The sequence below is a fragment of the Phaseolus vulgaris genome, chromosome 3, assembly GCF_051622355.1.
Source record: "Phaseolus vulgaris cultivar YP4 chromosome 3, ASM5162235v1, whole genome shotgun sequence".
NCBI lineage: Eukaryota > Viridiplantae > Streptophyta > Magnoliopsida > Fabales > Fabaceae > Phaseolus > Phaseolus vulgaris.
The window spans coordinates 3,545,895-3,558,696 of record NC_143500.1 but is presented as its reverse complement, the minus strand read 5'-3'; the positions used below and the strand labels follow the sequence as shown (position 1 = coordinate 3,558,696).

The window sequence follows — 12,802 nt, the reverse complement described above, 5'->3', positions numbered from 1 at the left end:
AACTACAATAAATAAAAATAACATGAAAAAAAGGCAACAATGAAAGTTTCTTTGAAGAAAAATTATTCATATATAAGTAATCTCATGTCATTTGTTTTAAATAGTTTCTCTATTAAGCAATGGATATTTTACAAGTTTTTTTTCCTCTCTTCATCTACGTTTTAATTTTATTTACTTACATGCTATGTGGTTCGGACACGTCTCTTAAATGGTGTGTCTATTTCGTACACACGCATCAGACATTGATACTCGTATGATACGTATAGATAAAGTGTCCAATTCAAAAAATATTTATTGGATTTCTAACAATTCCAGCACCGTTTTAACACAATTTTAAAAATGAAAAATACATTAATTTTCTAAAAACACAAACTTATTGTATACATTTTTATTATGATTATAAAAATAAGGAACAAATCCCCTTTTGAACCCGTCCTCAGAAACACCTTTCTATTAAAAAAAAATTGAAACATATTTGTATATTTATTCACATAAATTTTTATTATCAATTTATATAATACATAATTATATAATATATAAATTTATGTTTCTGTATCATACATTTTAAAAATGATACATTTTAAAAATTATATGTATGTCTATGTGCGTACAGTTTCGTGTAAGTGGCGTCTATATAATTAAGAATTTACACATCTTTAAGGGGCAAAACGGTCAGTTCATGTACACACGTAAAGCATTTTAAAATTGAATAAACAATAACGGGACGGTGCCAACCTTGGGACAGGCACTGTTACGGTTGCTGCCCCATTTACAATTTCACCTTTTTTAAATTTAAAATTAATATTTTTGTTTCAGTTATGTTTTTTTATTATAAGTTTCTTGATATAATAAATAATTTATTAAAAGGGGTTATCCTTTCTGTTAAAAAGTTTTAAAAATATGATTATTTTTCCACAATCATTCTACTTTTGTTATACACTTTTTCACTCATCTCTCTATTTCTTCATACTTGCTTTTGTTACTGACACACATTCTCTCTTTAAGGTCTTTCAAATTTTTTATTTTATTTTCAAGCTTATTTTAAGTTGTTATTTTTGGGAGTATAGTAATTTCTGCAACTGAAGTCGTTTAGTTATATTATATGAATTATATATCAAAAGTTTTTTCATAAAACATGTGATTCTGATTTTAAGTTGTTTAAAATTAGAGAGAATTTAAAAGTATTTTCATGTTTTCTTAAATTATGCAGACACTTTAATTTTTCTTTTAGAATTTTAAAGTTTAGGGAAAAGATAAATTGACACGAATCACAATTCCAACCTTCATCTAACACCTTATTATAGATAACTTAAAAAATAAAATAAACAATAAAAAATACCGTATATGTAAATTTTGTTGTAAAATTTGATAAAATATTAGTGGTATGAATTACAATTAATATATATATATATATATATATATATATATTTAAAAAATATATAGATATATTTGAACAAAACATAAAAAAGTAGAAAACTTTTTTTTTTTAGTGGAGTTTTATCACTTACAACATTATTTTGTTTTTGTGTAACACACAATCCTTACAAATTTTAGAACAAACACAAATAGAGTAAGCTAGAGATTTTTAAAACTTTCAATATATGAGTCATCACATTTCATTTGAAATGTACTAAATAGTCAAGTGTCTACAAATCTCATGTTCAACCTCACTCATGTTAGAATACTAATACACATACATATACACTTAATTATACTTTCGGAAGACTTGTGCATTGATTTAGAATCGGTGATATGCATCTGTCATACTACCCCCTATTGTGATATCTCTCCAGACAACAATATGTGCATATGAATATTTGAATCAAATCACCATATGACAGGGGTTAATTCATATGACTTGTCAGACTAGTTATTTTCAAATTACAGACTTGGTTATATGAATCTCTTACGTCTCTCACCACCTGATAATTTTTATCAATATGATTCCAATAGACCAATAAAATCATGGTATCTCCTTCTATATAAATCTTCAATCAATGCACGTCATAACAATCTCAACAAGATATATTTTTTCCTAAAAATGTTATGTCTCTGTCACATTTTCACGTGATTCATAATTCATATTCACATCAATATAACATTTCAATCACAATAAGTTTAGTTTTTTAATACAATTCAAAAATATAAAAAAAAATATTATTGCAAATACATATATAATTAAAATTTACATATAATTTAATTAAAAAAAATCTTGTAGAATTTTTTTTTTCTTGATCGAAAATATCACTTGAGCAAAAATAGACCCGAAAGCAAGACAATTTTTGCTTAGTGAAAAAGGTAAATTTCCTGTTATATTTTTGCTTAAGTGAAAATTTGTCGCTTGAGAAAAAATATCATAAAAAATATGTAACCAACTAAATTTTAAAATCTTTATCCAAAATCAATACTTCAATTTGTCATTTATATTACAGGAGCAATGCTAAAAAGTTAATTTTTATTCTCATTGAACTCATGTGAGTATATATATATATATATATATATATATATATATATATATATATATATATATATATGATTCTTAAATAGGATCAACTTAAATTCAAACACAAACAACCAACTTTCATTTTTTTAAACTTCAAACCGTTGATAACATAGCTCAACAACATTTAATAACATTTTTAACATTAAAATCAACATTTAAATACCAAACTAAAAAAAATATAATATTTCTATGCTTTCATAATATATAGTTCAAACAATTTAATAAAAACTAGTGGTATATGAATTACAATTTTATACATAAACTAACATAACATTTAAAAGTAGGAATGCTTGCAAAAAATCAAATATTTAAACTTTTTTTTTGGAATAAAAACTTGTTGGAAACTGTTTTTAAGAAAGTTAAATAATAATTAAAATGCATTTCATAACTTTTGTCTAGAATCTTATTCTAGAGAATTGTATGTTAAAAAAATCTCATATTTAAGAAAAATGACCAATCACCACTTATGGTACATGTTATTTCTAACATATTTTTTCAGTTAAGAAAATAAAACTAGAGAGCAATTATAATAAGCTTTTGGTCAAAGTCAATCAATTAATGCATTTTCTCATTTGCATAACATTTACTTCAGATATAATATTATAGCAAAGGTGGGTAAATTGTTCATACATAATTCAATGAGTTCGTTAATGGATCATAACTTTTTAGAAGTACCAAGTGGTAAATTCGAAGCTCAAATTATTGCATTTTATGAAGAGGATGTCTCTTTCAATTTCAACATTCATGGCAGAGTTAGTGCAGAGAATAATGGAATATGAAATTGTAGACTAAGAGAAAAAATGAAAATTCTAACTTGGAAATGTTGAAAAGGACTAGCATATATATATATTTATTTAAATGGGAATCAGAGATATTTCAACGAGAGATAGTTTCGCTAAGATTGATCACCGCATCTTAAATATTGTTCATTTTAGAAGTTGGTGTTTTATCACAATTTTGTTTTTAAAAGGCATTTCGACAGATTGAGAAAGGAAGAAGTATATAAATTGTCATTGATATCGACTCCTGAACGATATGAAACTATATTGACGGTATAGAACATAAATAAATCTATTTATTTTTTCACAATTAAGTTGACAATATTGAAATGAAGTTTTATTCTTAGCAAAAATAGTTTTTCCACTAACACAACATGTGCAATTCAAATGACATAGAAAAAAGAAAAGGAAATGACTATGCAAGTGGATCATTAAAAACAAAGGTACAAAACAAAGAGAACATTTCTCAATCATAAATTTTAATAATAGAACGAAGAGAACATGTGCTTACAAACTTTCAATTTTAATATGTCATGTTCATAAGAATAATAAACTCCCCTTTATGATTATTTTTGCATTTTAAATATCTTTAGAATAGGTTCCTTATATTTCTCACTTATTAAAATGGCCAGAAAAAAAAGTACAAAATCCTTGAATGCTATTTATGGAACATAAAAAAATGGAAAAGGAGATAATGTTTTCGTATTTTCACATATTTTATTATAAGTTTAGCAACATGTTATTTTTATTATTAAGCATTAAGTCTTGAAATGATAAGATTATTCCTTAACATATTATTAACCACTCACATTCTACTCAGTTAACTGAGTTTAAATTCTTTAACATGATTCACTATTTTAACCATTTCATAACAATTTAAAATAAATAAGATATTCAATCATATAATTAAATATGTAATGAAAACTAATTTTACAGAATAAATTAATTTGGGTGGCATCAATTTTTACTATTTGAAAAATTATGTAAGTTATACCATTGTGTTGCAGTTTTAGAATGATCATTTAGGAAATCTTTGGTAAGAGTAATTTTTTCATACTTGTATGATTCTTAAAAGTCTTGAATATAAACAAGATGATAAAATTTAGAAAAAATTTGGTAAGAGTGTACAAATCTTTTGAGATTTAAATAGTCCTATAAGAATATAGTTATATTTGGTTTACTAGATTTATGTTATTAACTAATTCATTCCTTTATTTTAATTGTGATTGTTTTGGTTATATTCTGTTAGGTCTTTCAAAATTTTGGTATAATTTCAACTCCTATATATATTGTTTTGAATACAAAAATAAGAAAATTTATCTTGAAGTTGATTTTCATTTATAAAATGTTGTTTACATTATCCTTTGAAATATTTTAATTGAATTAGTTATGATACACTGCCAGAAAATCATGAAATAGAAACTAATTTTTAGATACCAAAATAATTAGTTGCAATAATAACTAAATTAGAGACCATTTTAGAAACTAATAAAATTTTGGTTTCTAAATTAGTTTATATTATTGTTAAATCGTTTTTAAATTGGTATATAATTACCAACCAAGATTTTAGATACCAAATTTAAAAACTAAATAATTGGTAGTTAAAACCTTGGTTGCTAATTAGATACCAATTTAGAAACTATTTAACCATGATCGAAACTAATTAGAAACCATTTTTTTTAGTTTATAAAATGGTCTCTAATTTAGTTACTATTGCAACTAATTATTTTAGTATCTAAAAATTGGTTTTTATTTTATGATTTTCTTTTACCGATACTATTTTTCATTGGTTTGAATATGATATTTGGTTAAGAATGATTAATTTGAGTTATAATAGTTACAACATGCAAACTATATATTAATTGTGTGCAAATGTAGTGGTCATCACCAAAAATACCCTAATTTTGTGATATTAAAATGTTGTGTGAAATGAAGTGGCCCTTATAAGGTATACCCCAGCAACAAAGAAAAGGAAAAATTAAAGGATAAGAAAAAGAGCAATAGAGACATCAAATGATGAACCATGTGCATGTTTTCATATCCATCATCATTACTATTAATTGCAAATAAAAGAAAATAAGGGCTTCAAAAATACTTAATCAATCTACATAAAGAAACTTTCCAAAATAAATAATTGAATAATTAAAGAATTAAAATGTATTTAAAATCTACTTTTAATTGAAGAATTTTTTAATTCAACTCTTCCGTTTAAGTATAATTTATTTGTTTTGTGTAACTAAACTTTATAATAAATATTTTAAATATATAAATTATATTATAATCAAATTTGGTAGCACAATTTTTGTTTGAATATATAAATTATATTTTTAATTTATGGTAAATACTTTATATTGTGATAAAGAATTATTTTTAAATATTAAAATTTAATTTAAAAATTAAAAGATAGAATAAAAGATATACTAGTTGAAAAAATCTCTAAGAATTTGTTTTTGAAGAAATAATTTTATTCAAAATAACTACTGTAATTTACATATAAACATTATCTCTAACATCTTCTTTATAAGGACATATATTAAGAATTATCTGTCATCTGATTCTTATGATCAGAGTTTAACTTTTATGAACACTCCAATAATTGTAAATTATTATTCATATGATTTTATATGATAATTAGTATAAAAAAAATGTACTTATTACTCGTGAAAAATTATGATTTAACGATAGTATATATTTTTTTTTATATTATCAATGTATTATCTATTCATACCATAATGTTTCGAGTCTAGTAAATATATTCTAGAAAAACTTCAATACTTCACCATGTAATATGATTTATTAATATAATGTGAAATAAAATAAAACTTTATATAATAAAGTATACAAAATAATCTCTAACGTGGTTGTTTATCTTACTAATCCAAATTTAAGTTTAAAATTCATGTAGCACAGATACGGATATGGACACTGACACGATACGGATACGGATACGGAACACGAATCTATATATTATATAATTTTAAATTATATAAATTGAAAATAAATATTTATGTGCAAAAGTATGTTCCATATTCTTTTGGGAGCAGGAAGATATTTTTCATGACTAGTTCAAAAGAATTTGTTCTTATTTTTATAATCATAATAAAAATTTATACAATAAATTTGAGTTTTTAGAAAGTTATTGTATTTATACCTTTTAAAATTGTGTTAGAACCATGTTAGAATTTTCAAAAATCCAACAAATATTTTTTTGAATTGAATACCTCACTGATAAGTATCCTACAAGTGTCGTACGAGTGTCGACACGGATACGTGTATCCAACACGGATACGCTATTTAAGAAGAAGTGTCTGAGCCTCATAGCCGTTAAGTAGAATTGTAAAAAAACTGAGTAATATATAATTAAAGAAAAAAAAATCTATAAATATTTAATATTAAATTTTTTGAATTAAAGGTGTAATGTAATGATCTTATATAATTTGGTGATAACTGATTAATATTAAATCCTTCATTTTCTAGATAAGTTTCAAGTTTGACGTTAAACTATTTTTTTTAGTTAGAAGTTAAAGTATATTTTTTTTAAAGATAGAAAAATCTATTTAAAGGATGAAAACTTCTCTCAATATACTCTAAAATAATTTTTTAATATACTCTTTCTTATTATTTATTAAAAAAATTATAAAGTCATTAAAGATTAACTAATCAGACAAAAATAGTGTCTCATGTAAAGAAAAACCTCATGACATATCCAATTTAATATATTAAAAAAATATTATTTATGGTGTTAAATGTAAGTAACTTATTTTTTTTTATTTTAATGGAAGAAACTCTAAACAACTTACAATTTTATATTTTTTAATTCAGATTTAATTAAGGTACTAATAAATATATTAAAAAAAGAGAGAGAAAATGTCTTGGAATATTCCTAAATAAAGAGATAAATAAATAATTCAGTAGATGTGACAATTTTGTGGAGATCATAACCATTGAACTTAGTTTATAACTGTGAATTAAATGTAAAAAATTCAAAGTGGCAAATTAGAGATTGTACTATAATTTATGTAATGTGAAAATAACAATAACTATATATTGAAAGAAATGTACTTTTACTTTTGTTCACCAATATTCTGTTTTATATTTTCAAATTCTTTAAATGAAAAGTTTTCAATACTTTGGTCTAAATAAAAATAATTTATATTTATTTTTTGTTAAATGGAATCTTGAATTTAATTTTCACCAAAAATAGATACTTAATAATATTTGTAAAAACATGTACCTGCTAATATTTGTAATGGTTGATTTAGACACAGAAAATTATTAATTATTATTCTTAAATAACAGTTACTTGCATAAACAAACTAAAATAAATTAAGTAACTCCAAATAACACACATAATACATGACAACAATTGCTTACCCTAAACAACTTCCAAGCATCTACAAACTCAATATGCTTTTTACTTTATACCAAAAATAATATTAAAAACAATAAAAACATCCTGAAAACATCCTGATTCGACACGGACACTAATACGAAGATAGGACACTAATATGAAGATACGTATAATCTCTAAAATGTATGACAGAGGGACATGTATCTATATTATATAATTATAAATTATGTAAATTGACAATAAAAATCTGTGTACAAATATGTTTAAGTTTTTTTAGCAGAAAAATGTTTTTCATAATTTGTTCAAAAATACTTGTTCCTTATTTTTATAATATAATAAAATTTTATATAATAAGTTTGAGTTTTTAGAAAATTATTGTATTTCTCCATTTTAAAATTGTGTTAGAACTATGATAGAATTGTCAGAAATTCAACAAATATTTTTTGAATTAAACACTTCACTAATACGTATCTAATAAGTGTCTGATACGTGTGTTAACGACAAACTCACCATTTAAAAGATATGTTTGATATGTGTGAGCCTCGTATATTATATCTAATAATGAAAATTTGTGTTAGAAAAAAAAAAAGAATTTGAAAAGAAGAAAAGAAAAAGATATTTTTTTTATCTACTTATGAACAGAACAGCTACTCACAGCACATTCCCAACTCCCAAGTCTACAAATAAAACGTTATATTCCAAACTCTCTAACTCTCTCTCTCTCTCTTTCTTTCTCTCTCTCTGTAATCTCTGTTATTTCTTCTTCATCACTCTTCTCTTCTCTTCTCTCTTATCCCCTATATAATATAATAATATTACAACACTAAGAGAAACAGCAGACAAGTAGCCAGAACAAGAAATCCTTTGACACATTATTAATGAAACAAACATGGGAGGGGCTCACATGGGGTGGTTCCTCTTATGTTCTTCTTCTCTGCTTTTTTTTGCTGTGATTGCTTCATCTGGGTCACTCGCAAACTTGCCCATCATAGCCTTTGAGGATGGCTACACCCACTTGTTTGGGGACCATAATTTGGTCATCCATAGAGATGGAAAATCAGTTCACCTTTCGCTTGATGAAAGAACAGGTTTTTTTCCATCTTTCATTCTTTTTTTCTTACATGTTCACTTTTCTATTTTTGTCATGTTCTTTTTTTTTGTTATCGTTTTTCTGGGTTCTGATTTCAGGTTCTGGATTTGTGTCTCATGACCTTTACCTTCATGGCTACTTCAGTGCCTCGATCAAGTTGCCTTCTGATTACACAGCTGGAGTTGTGGTTGCATTTTATGTGAGTAATAATGGGTACTAATGCATGATCATAAAAAAAATAATATCTTTCTTGTTATAATTTCATACCCTTTTTGTAGGAATTTAATCGTCCATCATAATTATAAACTATGCATTTTTTTCCCAACTACATCAACATTCTGATCATTCGTATCGATTTTCTTCCTTTTTTTTACTTTTTCATTGCAATTAACCAAGAGCTATTACTTTGTGAATATGATGCAACCGGGTATCTGGAATTTCTAGAAATTGTTTTTGAAGCTTGCTTGTAAGTTATTTGTTGGAAATATTAATATGTTACAAGAGAAAACAAAACAGATTGCTTTCAGTTTCATTTTTCATGAGGTCACTAATAGGGACAAAAAAGATTGCTTTGTTTTTCCTGTTTTCAAGCTGTTTTGAAGGGAAATTTCAGTGTTTGTTTGTATTATTGAAATGAAAACGCCAGTTGGTTTGTTTGTCTCGATTTTCCCCTTCCTTTAACATTTTTCCCCCGGAAAATAGGGGCATTTGTAATTCAGTCCTCACATTTTCTGCTGCAGCTGTCAAATGGTGACATGTTCCAGAAGAACCATGATGAGATAGACTTTGAGTTTTTGGGGAACATTAGAGGCAAAGACTGGAGGATTCAGACCAATGTTTATGGCAATGGAAGTACCAACACTGGTAGAGAGGAAAGATGTGGCCTATGGTTTGATCCTGCTGAGGATTTCCATCAGTACAGTATTCTCTGGACTGATTCTAAGATCATGTATGATGCAATATATTTGAATCCTGCATGCCATATTTGGTTATTACATTTTCCTTGTTTTGGTAAAACTAGTTTCTTTACGTGTCCAATTATTGCCTATTAAACTCCAGCAACCCCTTGCTTTGATGGAGTAGTGTGAGGGCTTTTTTTGCTGGATTGGTAGGGGTTTGTTAAAAAGATTCTCTGGTTTTCTTTTACCGTTTACTACATCCACAGTTTTTTTTCTATCAAAACCAGTTTTTGCCTGTAACGGGATTACAATGTACAATTCATGCTTTTGATTATTTGCTGATAGTGAATAAAAACCAGATATAAAAAGGCCTAATTTTTAAGTTGTGTGTATCCTTATGGAGAGGAACCCACATGATGAAATTTTGGTGGGATGTGTGACCCACAAGATGAATTTTAGTTGTTGGAAAACTATTTTTGTCTACCTACTAAATTCATGAATTGGTAATCAATATTCATTCCTTAGTTACTATAGCTACCATAGAAACTGGATCGCGTATGCCCCTTGCATGTAGGAGATAGGAGGAAATTATTCTGGATTTCCTTTTATGTTTCACCTTGTTACTTGCTACTTGTAATGATAAATTTAATAACGTTAAATTTCATCACATTGTCCATCAACAGAAACCATCATTAGTACTCTATGATTTTTAAGGTAGTTATTATGAAGATCAACAAGTTTACCATACATGACAAGTTTTGGTTGGATGAGGATGTAAAAATTCTTTACACTATATGCATATACTATTTACTTAATTTGATAACTATTTGTGATTTAGTGGCTTTGTTAATTGTGTGCTATATATTTTCTTCCTTATGCAGATTTTTAGTGGATGATGTTCCTATTAGGGAAGTTAAGAGAACAGAATCTATGGGAGGAGATTTCCCCTCAAAGCCAATGACTTTGTATGCCACCATATGGGATGCATCTGATTGGGCCACCAATGGAGGCAAATATAGAGTAAATTACAAGTATGCACCCTTTGTTGCTGAGTTCTCAGACCTTGTCCTGCATGGTTGTGCAGTTGATCCCATTGAGCATGTGACCAAGTGTGACAGTAGTGCCCAAGATTCTGAGGCAGTTCCTTCTGGCATTACTCCCGTACAAAGAACCAAAATGGGTAACTTCAGGTTGAAGCACATGACATACTCTTACTGTTATGACACAGTTAGATACAAAGTCCCTCCACCAGAGTGTGTCATCAAACCCCAAGAAGCTGAAAGGCTTAGAAAATTTGATCCCGTCACGTTTGGCAATGGCCGGCGCCACCGTGGAAAACGACACCACCGTAGTAGAGGTAGCCAGGAAGAGACTACCTCTTCATTTTAATGTATGGTTCTGTATGCAGATTTTGTCATAAAGGAAATATATTTTTATCTTTGAATCAGTTTGATTTGCCTGGGTTAACAGTATATCTTTTGGATTAATGGTACTTTTAGACCCTAAACAATGGATCATTTTTTGTTTTAGTCCCTAACTTCTAAGAGCATAAGTTTTGGTCCCCCACAGTGTTAGTTTTAGGTACTGAAGTTTGGGTAGGGTATTGAAAAAAATATAGGGACAAAAACTTATAGATTTCCAAGTGAAGGACTAAAACCAAAGATGATCCATTTTCCTGGGTCTTAATCTATTTCTTTTTCCCTTGTGTCCTTATTTCCCTGGACATAGAAGTCCTTAATATGATGGTTTATGACATGGTTCTTGATGGTGGGTTTATGTATAGTCCTTCATCATGCCCTTAGGTTCCCAGGTATAATTCCTCATTGATGTATTGTGTATTTAGACACACCTCAGGGTGTCAACTTATGAGGCTGAGTTCTTTAATGAGTGTAAGTTATGAATTATTTTTGTGTTGGTATGCCACGTCCAATATGAAAGCAACCAAAATGGTTTTATATTTAGTCCATGACTGTAGTGAGGTGTGTTGGAGTGTCTGGAAAATTTGCATGGTCAGATTTGTCAGCTTGAGGACACAAAATGAGGCCATTTTGTCAAGGTAATTGGAATCCAAAGTCAAGTCTTGAATGTGACAAATGCTGCAGGGCTGTTTAGTTCACTGGTGCTTTCATTAAATAGTGTGACCAAAATTTCTCTCTCTTCTTTTTCTTTCCCATGCTTTTGTCCTCTGGCCTGTAGTTGGAAATTTCAAATGGGCAGTTGGGATCTCTAAGGTACAACATTGGGAGTGATTATTGGCCTCTTATCCTATTGCACCGTCTCTCTGCATCACAGCAAAAAGCAAACATTGAAGGCAACTTGTGTCCTTCATTTTTCAAATAACAAGGACATTTCACTACTCACCAAATCACTAATTGAGAGCTGCTGCTAAGTGTTAAGATTAACTGATACTACATTGTTGTAATTTGACATGTGGTTGGTCTAACTAATACTGAATTTAATCTTATTGAGTGATTATTAAGTTCGGATTATGTGGATAGAAAAAAAATTATTTGATTTGAGAGAGATACTTCACCTAAAATGATTAGTCAGGTTATAGGATTATCACTTAGTTTTATGACTAAAAACTTTATCAAAGAAAATTAGTTCTGAAAGACTGAACTGAAATGTTGAGAAATATGACAGAAATTGCGGTTTAGTTATGTTGAGAAAATTACCAAGAGTGTCTCTATCAGAAAAGTATACAATTAACCATATAAAATTATGTTTAAAAGTACTTTATGCAGTAAAACATGAACAGTTTTCCGAAAGTATTTGACAAATCTATATTTTTGTGAAATTTCTCAAAACTATCATTCCATTGCCATGAAAGTGACAGAACATTTCATATCATTAGTTTTAGTGTAAATCATAATATTAGTTAGTGAAAGTAATTAATCAATGATCCGCAATCTGCTCCACTTTTAAAAGCATTTTGGAAAAAGCAATAGCACTAGTTTGACAAATATCTGAAACTTTTTAAAAAGAAATAAGAAAAACAACAAACCCTTCATAAAGCAACAGACCCTTCATATTGAAAATTTTAATATATATTGATTACAACAAAAGCAAGTACTCCCTCGTGTCTTGAACTATAGTCATGTTTAAACAAGTTCACATGTTTTTTTAGTGTTAACAAAATATGCGTTTTTCTTCTGTTTTTGATTCTTTACTTTTTCTTTT

General features: G+C 27.4%; 1 protein-coding gene across 1 annotated transcript; it reads left to right on the top strand.

Annotated features, from left to right (window-relative positions):
* The first annotated feature begins 8,293 nt into the window (after positions 1-8,293).
* LOC137806132 (putative xyloglucan endotransglucosylase/hydrolase protein 27) lies at positions 8,294-11,069 on the top strand. The gene is made up of 4 exons (XM_068606096.2): positions 8,294-8,721; positions 8,822-8,922; positions 9,464-9,672; positions 10,504-11,069. The coding sequence occupies exons 1-4, from the start codon at positions 8,523-8,525 to the stop codon at positions 11,009-11,011; spliced, it is 1,017 nt and encodes a 338-aa protein (XP_068462197.2). The 5' UTR covers positions 8,294-8,522; the 3' UTR covers positions 11,012-11,069.
* The last annotated feature ends 1,733 nt before the right edge of the window (positions 11,070-12,802 follow it).